The 14423-nt window shown below is 40.7% G+C and overlaps 1 protein-coding gene across 7 annotated transcripts in view; it reads right to left on the bottom strand.

Annotated features, from left to right (window-relative positions):
- The window catches only part of ITPR1 (inositol 1,4,5-trisphosphate receptor type 1), a 352707-nt gene that overhangs the window by 137138 nt on the left and 201146 nt on the right, over window positions 1–14423 (bottom strand). For all 7 annotated transcript variants that reach the window (XM_037800676.1, XM_037800678.1, XM_037800680.1 and 4 more), the window contains 2 exons: window positions 10444–10564; window positions 7798–7982 (listed from right to left, as the gene is read on the bottom strand). In XM_037800676.1, coding sequence (XP_037656604.1) covers window positions 7798–7982; window positions 10444–10564 — 306 coding nt within the window. The remainder of the gene's footprint in view (window positions 1–7797; window positions 7983–10443; window positions 10565–14423) is intronic.

Here is a 14423-nt window from a genome sequence, read left to right as displayed (position 1 = left end):
AGGTGCAGAAACTTCTAAGCTTGAGGAGTTCCCATTTATCTATTTTCTCTTTTGTTGCTTGTGCTTTGGGTGTAAAGTCTAGGAAGTGGCCTCCTAATACAAGGTCTTGAAGATGTTTTCCTACATTATCTTCTAGGAGTTTTATGGTACTTTTTTTTATATTGAGATCTTTGGTCCATTTTGAGTTAATTTTTGTGTAGGGGGTGAGGTAGGGGTCCTCTTTCATTCTTTTGGATATGGATATCCAACTCTCCCAGCCCCATTTGTTGAAAAGACCATTATGGCTCAGTTCGGTGACTTTGGGGGCCTTATCAAAGATCAGTCGGCCATAGATCTGAGGGTCTATCTCTGAATTCTCAATTCGATTCCATTGATCTATATGTCTATCTTTGTGCCAGTACCATGCTGTCTTGGCAACTGTGGCTTTATAATAAGCTTCAAAGTCAGGGAGTGTAAGTCCTCCCACTTCGTTTTTCTTTTTTAGAGTGTCTTTAGCAATTCGAGGCATCTTCCCTTTCCAAATAAATTTGATAACTAGCTTTTCCAAGTCTGCAAAGTAGGTTGTTGGAATTTTGATTGGGATTGCATTGAATCTGTAGATGAGTTTGGGTAGAATTGACATCTTAATGACATTTAGCCTTCCTATCCATGCACATGGAATATTTTTCCATCTTTTAAGGTCCCCTTCTATTTCTTTTAGTAGAGTTATGTAGTTTTCTTTGTATAGGTCTTTTACATCTTTGGTTAAGTTGATTCCTAGGTACTTGATTTTTTTAGTTGCTATTGAAAATGGTATCTTTTTCTTGAGTGTCTCTTCAGTTTGTTCATTTCTAGCATATAGAAACATTACTGACTTATGTGCATTAATCTTGTATCCCGCTACTTTGCTAAATTTGTTTATTAGCTCTAGTAGGTGTATCGTTGATTTCTCAGGGTTTTCTAGATATAAGATCATATCATCTGCAAACAATGACAGTTTTACTTCTTCTTTTCCAATTTGGATGCCTTTTATTTCTTTGTCTTGCCGGATTGCCCTGGCTAGCACTTCCAGCACAATGTTGAATAACAGTGGTGACAGCGGGCATCCTTGTCTTGTTCCTGATCTTAGAGGGAAGGCTTTCAGTCTCTCACCATTGAGTACTATGCTGGCTGTGGGTTTTTCATATATGCTCTTTATCATGTTGAGGAAGTTTCCTTCAATTCCTACCTTTTGAAGTGTTTTTATCAAAAAGGGATGTTGGATTTTGTCAAATGCTTTTTCAGCATCTATTGAGATGATCAATTGATTTTTCCCTTTCGAGTTTTTAATGTGTTGTAATACATTGATTGTTTTTCTGATGTTGAACCATCCTTGCATGCCTGGAATGAACCCCACTTGGTCATGGTGTATGATTTTTTTAATGTGTCTTTGGATTCGATTTGCAAGTATTTTGTTGAGGATTTTTGCATCTATATTCATTAGGGAGATTGGCCGGTAGTTTTCCTTTTTTGTAGCATCTTTGCCTGGTTTTGGTATTAGATTGATGTTAGCTTCATAAAATGAGTTAGGTAGTGTTCCATTTTTTTCAATGTTTTGAAAGAGTTTGAGTAAGATTGGTGTCAGTTCTTTCTGGAAAGTTTGGTAGAATTCCCCTGTGAAGCCATCTGGCCCTGGGCATTTATTTGTGGGAAGATTTTTGATGACTGATTGGATCTCTTTGCTTGTGATGGGTTGGTTGAGGTCTTCTATTTCTTCTCTGGTCAGTCTAGGTTGTTCATATGTTTCCAGGAAATTGTCCATTTCTTCTACATTATCCAGTTTGTTGCCATACAGTTGTTCATAATATCCTCTTATAATTTTTTTAATTTCTTCAGGATCTGCAGTTATGTCACCTTTTTCATTCATTATTTTGTTTATATGGGTCTTCTCTCTTTTTGATTTTGTCAGTCTAGCTAGGGGCTTGTCAATCTTGTTGATCTTCTCAAAGAACCAACTTTTGGTGATATTTATCCTCTCTATTGTTTTTTTGTTCTCTATGTCATTTATTTCTGCTTTCATCCTTGTTATTTCTTTTCTTCTACTTGGTTTAGGATTGGTTTGCTGTTCATTTTCTAGCTTCTTCAGATGATCCATTAGTTCTTTGATTTTGGCTCTTTCTTCCTTTTTAATATATGCGTTTAGTGCTATAAATTTCCCCCTTAGCACTGCTTTTGCTGCATCCCATAGGTTTTGGTATGTTGTGTTCTCATTGTCATTCGTCTCTATATATTTAGCAATTTCTCTTGCTATTTCTTCTTTAACCCACTGATTGTTTAGGAGTGTGTTGTTTAACCTCCAGGTATTTGTGAATTTTCTAAGTCTCTGATGGTTATTGACTTCTAATTGTATTCCATTGTGGTCAGAGAATGTGCTTTGAATAATTTCAATCTTTTTAAATTTATTGAGGCTTGTTTTATGTCCCAGCATATGATCTATTCTGGAGAAAGTTCCGTGAGCACTAGAAAAGTATGTGTATCCTGGTGATTTGGGATGTAATGTCCTGTAGATGTCTGTTAAATCTAATTCATTTATCAGATTGTTTAGGTTTTCAATTTCCTTATTGGTCTTCTGTCTGGTTGATCTATCTATAGGAGAGAGTGATGTGTTGAAGTCTCCCACAATTATTGTGGAAACATCAATTGCTTCCTTTAGTTTTGCCAATGTTTCTCTCATGTATTTTGTGGCACCTTGATTGGGTGCATAGACATTTACGATTGTTATTTCTTCTTGCTGAATTGCCCCTTTTATTAGTATGTAGTGGCCTTCTTTGTCTCTCAAAACATCCCTGCATTTGAAGTCTATTTTATCTGAGATTAATATTGCTACACCTGCTTTCTTTTGGCTGTAGCTTGCATGAAATATTTTTTTCCATCCTTTCACTTTCAGTTTCTTTGTGTCCCTGTGTCTAAGATGAGTCTCTTGTATGCAACATATTGATGGTTCATTTTTTTGATCCATTCTGCGAATCTATATCTTTTAATTGGGGAGTTTAATCCATTTACATTCAACGTTAAAACCGTGAAGGCATTTCTTGAATCGGCCATCTTATCCTTTGGATTATGTTTGCCATATTTTTCCCTCTCTCTATTAATATCCTTTATTGTACCCATACCGAATCTCTTTAGTACTGAACCTTTCTCCAAGTCTCTCTGTCCTGTCTTTGTTTCTCTGTCTGTAGGGCTCCCTTTAGTATCTCCAGTAGGGCAGGTCTCTTGTTAGCAAATTCTCTCAGCATTTCTTTGTCTGTGAAAAATTTAAGCTCTCCCTCAAATTTGAAGGAGAGCTTTGCTGGATAAAGTATTCTTGGCTGGAAATTCCTCTCTCTCAGAATTTTAAATATATCGTGCCATTGCCTTCTCGCCTCCATGGTGGCTGCTGAGTAGTCACTACTTAGTCTTATGCTGTTTCCTTTGTATGTGGTGAATTGCTTTTCTCTTGCTGCTTTCAGAACTTGCTCCTTCTCTTCTATGTTTGACAGTGTGATCAGTATATGTCTCGGAGTGGGTTTTTTTGGATTTATTCTATTTGGAGTTCGCTGAGCATTTATGATTTGTGTATTTATGTTGTTTAGAAGATTTGGGAAGTTTTCCCCAACAATTTCTTTGAATACTCTTCCTAGACCTTTACCCTTTTCTTCCCCTTCTGGGACACCAATGAGTCTTATATTCGGACGCTTCATATTATCTATCATATCCCTGAGGTCCATTTCGAGTTTTTCAATTTTTTTCCCCATTCTTTCTTTTATGCTTTCATTTTCCATTCTGTCATCTTCCAGGTCACTGATTCGTTGTTCAACTTCCTCTAGTCTTGTACTATGAGTGTCCAGAATCTTTTTAATTTGGTCAACAGTTTCTTTAATTTCCATAAGATCATCCATTTTTTTATTTAGTCTTGCAATGTCTTCTTTATGCTCTTCTAGGGTCTTCTTGATTTCCTTCATATCCCGTACTAGGGTCTCATTGTTCATCTTTAGTTCTTTGAGTAGCTGCTCTAGGTGTGTCTCTTCTGGTCTTTTGATTTGGGTGCTTGGGCTTGGGTTATCCATATCGTCTGGTTTTTTCATATGCTTTATAATTTTCTGTTGTTTTTGGCCTCGTGGCATTTGCTGTCCTTGATAGGGTTCTTTTAGGGTTTGTAGACCAGTTGAAGTCCTTATCTCTAATTTATCAGATCTACAGCTTCGTGGAGTACACTTTCTCTAACTAACCAGCAGGTGGCGTCCACGAGCCACCTGTTCTCCACAAGCCAGATCTCCCCTGCTTAGCCTTTTTGGTGAGTGGGGGAGTGAGTCTTGTGGGGCCCAATTGGTGTCCCAAGCTTGCGTGTGTAGTTGGTGTTGCCTGCCCTGTACGTGGGGCGTGTTTCTGGGCAGTCGGGGAGGGGGGGTGGCCCTAACAATCAAATCTCCCTGATGATCCTAGAGTTTTAAAGCTACTGCAATAGTCTAATCCTTCAGTTCAGTCCTGCCACAGTTTGTCTCTGCCACTGACCCACAAGTCTTTGGTATTGGCGTATGGCTCCTGAGACTTGCAAGTGGGCCCCTCTTCCTGGCTGTGCACCCCGGGTCCTCTGTTGAGGGATGACTGTGCTATGTCACAGGTGAGTGCCGTCCCCCCAGGGCAGTTCTGGGCTGCTGGGCTGTGTTGGGAGGCTCCCAGTCTGCTCAAATGATGGCTGAATGGGGCTCTGTTAATTCACACTGCTCCCCCTTCCCAGCTCTGGGACATTCAGCTGAGGTTGCAGGGAAGGCTAATGTCCACGCCCAGTTTTGTGGTGTGTGCCTGTTATTTGAAGCACTTCCGTCACACTGGGTTGTCTGGGGCAGCTCTGGGCTATGGGGCTGGCGATGGGCAGGAGTGTTTCCTGTCCACCAGGATGGTGGCTGTGAGCGGACACCCCCCTTTTCTTGGGAAGTTGTGTTGTTTAGTGAATTTTCTCAGCCACTGGATTATTGCCTTTTGTCTCAGAGCTCTCTTATTTCTGCTCTTGACTTGACGTGCCCAAATTTCAATTCTTTGAAGCTTTCTGTATTGAGCTTCTTAGAGTAATTGTTTTAGAAAAAGCAAAAAGGATTAAAAAAAAAAAAAAAAAAAAAAAAAAAAAAAAAAAAAAAAAAAAAAAACGGCCCTCCTCAGAGATCTAATGGGTTATTGAAATGCTAATAGACAAAGCAACCAGGGCCATTAAGGAAAGGTGCCCTGGGCAGAGAGATCAGCCTTGCTTCGGGATTTGCATATGCGCCTCAAGGCCTGATCTCCGCCCTTCCCCTTTCTGTGTTCACCAGAACTCCAAAAATCCTCTGGTTTTACTTTGGAGCTTCTCGTGTTGTTTTCCTTCTATGCCCGTCTCCTCTCTGCTGGGCTGGCTGCTCTCAGAGTCTCTGGTGTCTGGCCTCAGTCTATCTATGGTTGGAGTTTGAATCAGTAGAAAGAGTTTCCGATGAGAGCAGCCACTGCAATTCTCCCTTCTCCTTCCTGGAGCTGACAGCCCCTCCTCCCCCGGGACTGAGCCTGGCAGGGAGGGGCGCGGGTCCCCTGGCCGCAAAAACTTACAGATTTCGCTGATCTCAGCAGTTCCACGTTTTCATGAGTGTTGTATGAAGTATGCCCAAAGACAGATTGCTCTGTGGTGTCCAGTCCACGCAGTTCCTGGCTTTTTACCTACTTTCCTGGAGGAGTAACTAAAACATACAGCTCACCAGTCTGCCATCTTGCCCCGCCTCCCCTAGGTATTTTATTTGATTCTCCAAGAATTACATGACAACTCTAACATGGGCATGAGAAACTGGTTTCTTAGGCTGCAGATCATTTCTTATTTAGTTGGAGCAGGAAAGAAAATATGGGTGTTCATACCTTTAAGAGTCCACAATAACCCTCCTCCTTCTAAAAGCAAAATGGGATCACTGGGAATCAAGCTTCCTTTGTTTAAGAACTGGTTCTGTCATTATAAGGCTTAACTTGACCTGCATAGTCCTGTCAGCCTCCCCAGCTCCATGGGCTCCAGACACACTAACCTTCTTTTGGTCTCTGAACGTGCCATATTCTCTTCTATACTATGGTCTTTACATGTGCTATTTCCTTTCCTTCCATTCTTTTCTTTAAATACATCCTGTATTCCTTCTGACGTCGGCTCCTCAAGCAAAGCCTTCCTGGACCTCCACGCCCAACCCCAGACAAGATTAGGTTCTCCTCACAGTTGCTCATAGCATTACTGCTTCTCCTCTGCAGCATTTATCTGTGTGATTAGCTGATTAATATCTACCTTCCCTTTAAGTTTTGAGTCTCCATGAAGGCAGAGATGGTTTCTGTTTTTGTCACCGTTGTTCCAGAGTCTAGCATGGGGCTGATGAATCAATCAATGAACTCATTTGTCTTTGGGTAATTTGTGTAACCTCACAGACATGCAGTTACTTCATCTAATTATTATTATATTATTATTATTATTATTATAGTAGTAGTTACAGCTCTAATAATAGTAATAATAATTATAATGGCAGCTCTCATTTATTGAGTGCTCCTTATATTTCAGGCACTGTCCTATGTGCTTTATATGTATTGCATCTTCTAAAGATGGCCACCCACCATATATCCTACCTTGCACCTTCTTCTTACAATGTGACTCTGACATTCCTGCCATCAAATGGTGGTCTATGTCCCTTCCCCTTGAACTTAAGTGGAACTTTCTGACTGCCTCGACCCACAGAGGGTGACAGAAGTGATGCAATGTGATCTCTGAAGCAATACAGTTTCCACATTGTCTCCCTCTGGAGATGAGCATCTGCCATGCTGTGAAGGAGCCCAGGCCATGTGGCGATGTGCAGTCCATAGCCCCAGCTGAGGTCTACAGGGGAGGGAGTGAGGTTTTGAGACGAGTCCAATCAACTACAGCCACCATCTGACTGGGACGCCTGGCTGAGCCCAACAGTAAAGGATAATAAAATAATTGTTGCTGTTTCAAACTATTAGATTTTAGGGTGGCTTGTTATGCAGACATAGATAACTGGAAATGTATTGATCCTCTTTATCCTCGCATGAACCCTGAGGTAGGTGTTATTATTATCCTGTTTTACAAATTAGAAAATGGAAACACAGAAAGTTAAGTGACTTCCCCAAGGTAACACATTTTCTAAGCAGTGGAGTCAGGATGTGAACCCAGGCAGTCACATCCTAAAGATCTGTGACTGTCTAACTGATCCAAGTACTACCTGTGAATTGCCTGGAGCCCTTGTTTTAAAAAATGTTCATGTAATATGTTTAAGTGTTTAACATCCACCTAATACTCTCCTCTTTGACAAAGGGAAAGCAGATTCCCCCAGTAGGCACTGAGAAAAAATAATGATTTAGCTAGCATTTAATAACACCTTTATTTTTATTTGACTCATTCTGATACAAAACTCTTCTCTCGGGCATCATTATACTTGTTTACCTGCTGATTCAGGAGGTTAACTATTCTAGTTATGGAAAAAATGGGATCCTTTTGCCCTTAGGTCTAAGCAGCCTCTTGTAACACTTAAATACTCCTTCCTAATAAGAGCAGAACATTCTTCATAAAGAAATAAATAAGCCTATGTGTAACCTTTAAAGACCCTGACTTTGTCAGGAGATCTGCTCTCCTCGGGTAGCTTCACACTCCTGGTCTTACGTGCGTGATTATACTTGTCTGTCCGCTCACCGTACCACACAGACATCTCCCTGCAGCCAACTTTGGATCTCCTCAGGTTCGAGGAAACCACACCTCAGGCCAGGGGAAGCACCACTTCTCCCAGTTCCAGGTATTACCTGCAGTCTCTCGATGATGTTCCGGTAGTCTCTGGAAGCGGCCAGAACAGAGTCTCGGCGGGCGGCATTGCGGGCTGACAGCCGCCAGTTCATGGCTGTTTTCTGCACAATGTTGTGGGACTTGAGGAAGAGGTTGTTGACTTGGCTGTCCAAGTCCACGGGGATGGCAATGGCCCGGCTCTTAGCTGCACAGAACAAAGATGTCTTGTGAGCCCACAACGTTTGTGGGAGACGCCTGAGGGATGAACTTAACTCCCCATTACCCACAGTGCAGATTCTTCCATGCCCATGACGTGTCAGCTTGCATGGAATTGAGCATGAATACAGAGGCGCTCGACTTATAACATCCTTTAGGTTACAGTTTCTCCAAGTGGATTCTGGGAGGGCAGAAGCTCTGAGGAATACTGAAATATTCTAAAGTCATTCAATTTGGGCAAGTCAGAGTTAAAAGTTAAATGGGTTTCCTTAATGAATGACAGCTTAGGATCTCTGATGTGTTACAGTGTTTTGAGAATTACTGGGACAAGTAACCTCATTTGGCCAACGGTTTTCCAAAGATTCTCAAATTTGATTTTCTAACACAACAATCCACAAAATACTGATTTAAGCCAAAAGTATTACAAAAGGTAACATTTACAATGACATAAGCTATTCTGACTATAAAGGTTAACTCCAGTCCAGTCCTGAGGAAACCATCAGGTGAGTCCACACTGGGGAGGCGAGGAGGAGGGTGCATTTTAAAGGATACCTCAGCAGTGCTCCTTAAAACCATCAGAGTCAGGAAAACCAAGAAAAGTCTGAGGAACTGATGCAGACTGGGGAGCAAGGGGAGACGTGACAAGTGAATGCAATGTGGTAGCCTGGACTGGATCTTGGAACAGATAAAGGACATTAATGGAAAAACTGGTGAAATCCAAATAAAGTCTGGAGGTTATTAAGTAGCAATACATCATGTCAGTTTCTCAGTCCTAACAAAAGCACCATGGTAATGTAAGATGTTGGCAGTGAGGGAAACTGGGTAAGCGGTATATGGGAACTCTGCACTATCTTTGCAACTTTCCTGTAAATCTAAAATTATTCCATAATAAAAAGTGTAAGTAAAAACAGGTAATGCAACTATTGCCCGTTTCCAATGTTTCAAAATGGTAGAGGCACAGAAGGTGCTCTGTTACCTGCATCTGATATAGAAACAACTTCAGCATCCTGAAAAGAGGACTCTGAGAGGCAATCATTTAAATCCCAGTAACAAAACACAATTTAGGGAAAGGAGCCATCAGTCAGCCAATAGCTTTCTAACAGTTTAATACAGAAAACGGGAAATAAAGAAAAAAATAGAGATAACATAAAAATAAAAAGCAAGATGTATGGGACACACATGTCTCAGCTAGAAACTATGGGCCTAGGATAACCTTTTTCAAGTTTAACAACTAAAAGAGTGGACTCTGGGTGTGTATTTAGGCAGGAGCCAGTAATTCTTTAAGAGGCATCAGGACAAGTTCCTGGAGCTAATGGGTTGTGCCGTTTTTTATGCTGTGACATTTTGCAAACATAGACTCTCCTTGTCTTTTTGTATCACTGCCAAGAGTACTGAAACTTCTACCTCCTAATGACTGTTACATTAGTTAAGTCAGTGACTTCCTCAAATTCTAACTGACAACTAATTTCTGCAGTGAGGACTCACATATTTTCGTTTATGATGCATGGATCACCCATGGCGACAGGAGAGGGTTATCTGGGGATTCCCTCTGAAGAACCTGTTTCTGATATATCTCATCATCAGAGAGCCTAACTGCTTATGGTAAAACAGTGCCACATAAATAATAAAAATTTAAAAACAGCAATACCTCAATATGAGACTAAAGGGAATCAGGCCAGGAGCTCTACTAAACACAATCCGTACTTGCTGGACAGCCACTAGCCAGTGCTAAGAACTCCACCTATCTTGGTTTTCTGGTTAATGTTCTCTGGGATCTAAATTGCTACCCCAGGCAGAAAACTCTCTTCTCAACTTTAGGCAAGAGGCTTATCTCATTGCATAGCATTTATGTGAGGAGAAAAAAAGGTAAAGTGACAAAGTCTGATAAAGTCAGGGTGGAGGGAGCAGCAATTTTCACAACTTCCTTTCAAAGCTGCCTGTGAGACATGAGACGTGGGGAAATGGAGGAGGGAAAGGAGAACCATTTATCATTAAGAAGCAAAGGGAGTAATGCACCATATTTCTGAGAAAGGGTGTTCCTCAGGATACCGACAGGTGCTTTGCAGGAAGAAGAAAAAGTTTCCATATGGTCAAATACGTTTTTCCGGATTAAACAAAGTAGTTTCTTGAATGAGGGACTTCCCAGAACCTTGAACAAGTGTGCGTGCACTGTGACTTGCCAAGAGTTGCCTAACATTTACCCACGGAATCTTGTTTTTCCAGACGTCTTACTTTGGGACTCACCGGCTCTTACTTTGGGAAATGCTGCCTTAGTAGAGAAAAGCCAAGTGTATGACTCAAGAACTTGACTTTGGTTCCAGTTTGTGCTCCATGACTTCCTGTCTGTATAACCTTAGGAAAGCTATCCCAAGTGCTCAGTAAGTGTAGCATTTCTATCTGTTGGGCAATTCATTTTATCACATTAAATCCAAACTGCAATGATACCTTACCTACATCAGAGAGCACCCGAATACAGCTCTCCACAGAGGCTTTCTGGCTCGGCATTAACCAATTGCAGTGGTAAACCCTGAAAACACCTTGTAAAAGTTGCACGAAGACGGGTTGGCGAGTCTGCAAGAGAAGTCAATAGAAAGGCAATGTAAAAAGAGAACTTTCTTTTATAGATTACCAAGGCTATGAAGAGAAGTAGATGCTACCTTGAACCATGGGCTACTGCATCTTTGGGCAAGAATGGGAGGGAGCCGCTTGATTATGAGCTGGATTCTAGATGTGACCTTGCTAAACAAGAGAAACTCAGAAGTATTTTAAGCCTATGCACACACTTGATTTTATCTAAGTTTGGCCATAAGAAGGAGCAGTGGAATCAAAGTCTGAGAAACTGGGATTCTTGTCCAGCTACCAACAACTGTATACTCTAAGGCAAATTACTTCACCTCTCTGAGCTTTAGCTTGACCCAATATATGAAATTAAGTGACTTGAAGCAAATCAATTCCAAAGTTCTTTCCAGATAGAATATTCTATGAGTAGAATCTGGATTTCATTCAGCAAATACAAACTGATAAGTGGATTTTGGCTAGAATGCTATTTACTTCCTCATCTTTGGCAATGTCTTCAATGTTACAAAGAAAGACAGTCCTGATGGTAACTCTTTATAAATATTCATTTACTAAAGACAAGTACTTGGAAGCTAACTACATGGTAGATTTACTCCTCTCTCCAAAGGTATAAATTTGTACTCATTTTAAAGTAAGAGGACTCTAACTTCCATTTACTCCACTTGCAAGGCAAAGATCACTGCATACGATAAGCTACTCCACTAGTCTTTAGTTTGGGGAGAGGGGAGTTACAGAGAACCTCCAAAACACCAGTAGAAGGCCAATATAGCATAAGAAAATGTTTTGAAAACCTCTAGAAAGGTTCCTGAGATACAAGAAAAACAATGGAAAATGCTACGGGAAAAGGAAGTCTATTACAAGAAACTAAAATACACTAATAAAAAAATCAGAACCTCTCCTATAAACAGTAATGAGATAACTCCTATTGATTTAAGTGTACTATGTGCTAGGTACTTCACATATGATCTCATTTCGGCCTCATAAGAATTCTAGGTCACAGATGTTATCTCCAGGCTGGAAACGAAAAACAAAGGCCCACAAAAGTTAAAGAAAGTATTCAAAAGAACTAAGAAGTGACAGCAGAGCACAGACTCAACTTCAGGGCTCTCTGATGCCAATAATCTGTGCTCTTTCTACCAAGGCCGCCTGGGAACCAGAACCTTCTTGCCTTCTTCAACAGGTACTTTGTTTTATACCTCACGGGTGACCAAGAGAGTACACTGTGTTACCAACCGAGGATGGGAGCACAGGGAGCCTGTGAAATTTGCTGAGAAACCCTGACATTTACTGAGTAGACCCATGAAGACACTCAACAGTTCCTGAGTCTTGCAGCTGCTGGTTAAATCCTGAGCTAACCCAAAGTGCCCCAGGAGAACAGGCACTTTCAAGAGCACTTATCTACATGCAGGCCCTGCTGAGTGCTTTATACATATCTCATCTGGCCCTCACCATGACCCTATGAAGGAAGCAGTAGTGCAAGCACCACCCTATTGACCAGTAAGTGCTGGAGGGGGATAACCCAACAGGACAACGCCAAGAAAGAAGGGTCCTTTGACTAAATTAACTTCAGTTGAGTCCATATTTATTGAGCATCTGCTCTGCTCCCATGTGACATCTGGATACACAAAAGATAAACTGTCAGAGTAACTGCCTCCTTATTACCCAAAATCAATGGACTTTCCGGTTTATTCAACCTCTTGGGCAAAAGGGGACACGGCTGCCCATCACTTTCTTCCTAAATTCTCCTCTCTCTTGGTCCCTGAGTTCCCACTGCCTCCATGAAAATGCCTGGATCTTCCTCTTGCCTCTTTGCAATTCCATCATTACTTATTTGTGCCCGGCAAAGTTCCCTTCAAGTCAGCCACTTCATTTTTCTGGCCAAGAGTTCAACCAGAAAAGGTTCACCTTTAGTTGCTACAGTTCTCCTGAGTCTCATGTATTCACTGATTCATTTACTCACTCAACACATTAGCACTGTGCCAGGCACAACACTAGGTGCAAGGACATAGCAATATATAAAACAACCATGCCCATAAGGTGTAATTTGCCCTCACGGAGCCTGCCGTCTAGCAGAGACTAGCACAAGGTACCATTTATAAAGCACCTACTATGTACCAGGTATTGTGCTAAACATTTTATAAATATTGTCTCTAACTTTCACAATAACCCTGCAAGGTTGATTTTATATCCCTGTGTAACATACAAGAAAAGAGGTCTCGAAGTTCAGTGACCTACCCAAGTTCCCAGATCCAGGAAGGGGCAGAACAGGGATTTGAACCCAATCTTGTCCTGTTCTAATTTTTTAGAAGAGCTTGAGCAGGACTGGTGTTAATTCTTTTTGAGATGTCTGGTAAAATTCTCCCATGAAAACATCTGGTCCTGAGCTTTTCTCTGTTAGGAGGTGCTTGATTACTGATTCAATCTCTCTACTAGTAACTATTTGTTGTGATCTTCTATTTCTTCTTGAGTCAGTGTAGGATGTCCAACTGGTTGGCACAGAGCTGTTCATAGCATCCTCTTATAGTTCTTTTCTTTTTTTTTTTTTATTTCAGGGGGGTCAGTAGTAATGTCCCCATTTTCATTCCTGATTTTAGTCACTTGAGTCTTCTCTTTTTTGTTGCTTGGTCAATCTAGCTAAAGGTTTGTTGATTTTATTGATCTTGTCACAGAACCAACTTTTGGTTTTGTTGATTCTCTCTGCTGTTTTTTTATTCTCTAATTCATTTATCTCTGCTCTAATCTTTATTATTTCCTTCTTTCTGCTCACTTTGGGTTTAGTTTGCTCTTCTTTTTCAAGTTCTCCCAGTTTTGAGGTTAGCTCTCTGGTTTGAAATCTTTCTTCCTTTTAATGAAACCATTCAGTTGTAACCTTCTCTCTCAGCACTGTCTTTGGTGCATCCCATAAGTTTTGGTACGTTGTGTTTTCATTATCATTCACCTCAAGATATTTCCTAATTTCCCATGTGATTTCTTCTTTAACCCATTGGCTATTTAAGAGTATGTTGTTTAATTTCCACGTATGTGTGACCCTTCCATTTCTCCCTCTGTTACTGATTTCTAGATTCATTCCATTGTACTGGGAGAAGATACATTGTATGATTCCAATATTTTTTAATTTACTGGACTTGTTCTGTGACCTAACACATACGGCTATTCTGGAGAATGATCCATGTGCACTCAAGAAGAAAGCGTACTCTGTTGTTACTAGGTGAAGTGTTCTATATATGTCTACTAGGTCTAGTTGGTTTTTGTCTTGCTCTAAAGCCACCAAAATTCTATTCTTTTTCCCTGGACCCTACAATTCCAGCTGCCTCCTGGACATGCCAATAGCAACATAAATGTATCACGGCCAAACTTAAGTTCAACATTTTCCTCCCTCACAAATGTGGGCAGTGAGGGAGGAAGAATGAGGTAAAAATCTAGCTGAGGAGAAAAGACATACAGTTTTCAACAGGTAAACAAAACAGACTATGAGGGCCTCAAAAACTGTATTCCTCGGTAATAAAGGTTCAGGAAAGGCATTAGCCTTTTGTTAAAAAAAACACAAAAACTGAAAAACCAACTTGGACATTATATTTTAGATATATATTGATAATGTGGGCCTTGCCAGGAAGTTACACCATTTATGTTGAAGAGGCATTTCTCTGACAAAGCCTGCTATTAGTTGGGCCACAAACTGGTTCAGAACAAGGCAGAATTAAAAGAGAAGAGTAGAGATGAAGATGAAACCCTGAAACACAAGTTTAATGGTTTTCCAATTAACTTGAATGATTTACTTTGACATTTGGTTTTGCAACACTGTTTCACAATCTGTAGGAGAATGGCTATTGCCATGATGATTTTCACTTTAAAT

This window comes from Choloepus didactylus, chromosome 1 (genome assembly GCF_015220235.1).
Source record: "Choloepus didactylus isolate mChoDid1 chromosome 1, mChoDid1.pri, whole genome shotgun sequence".
Classification (NCBI taxonomy): Eukaryota; Metazoa; Chordata; class Mammalia; order Pilosa; family Megalonychidae; genus Choloepus; species Choloepus didactylus.
Note: the sequence above shows the minus strand (reverse complement) of the source record. Positions and strands in the feature narration are given on the sequence as shown.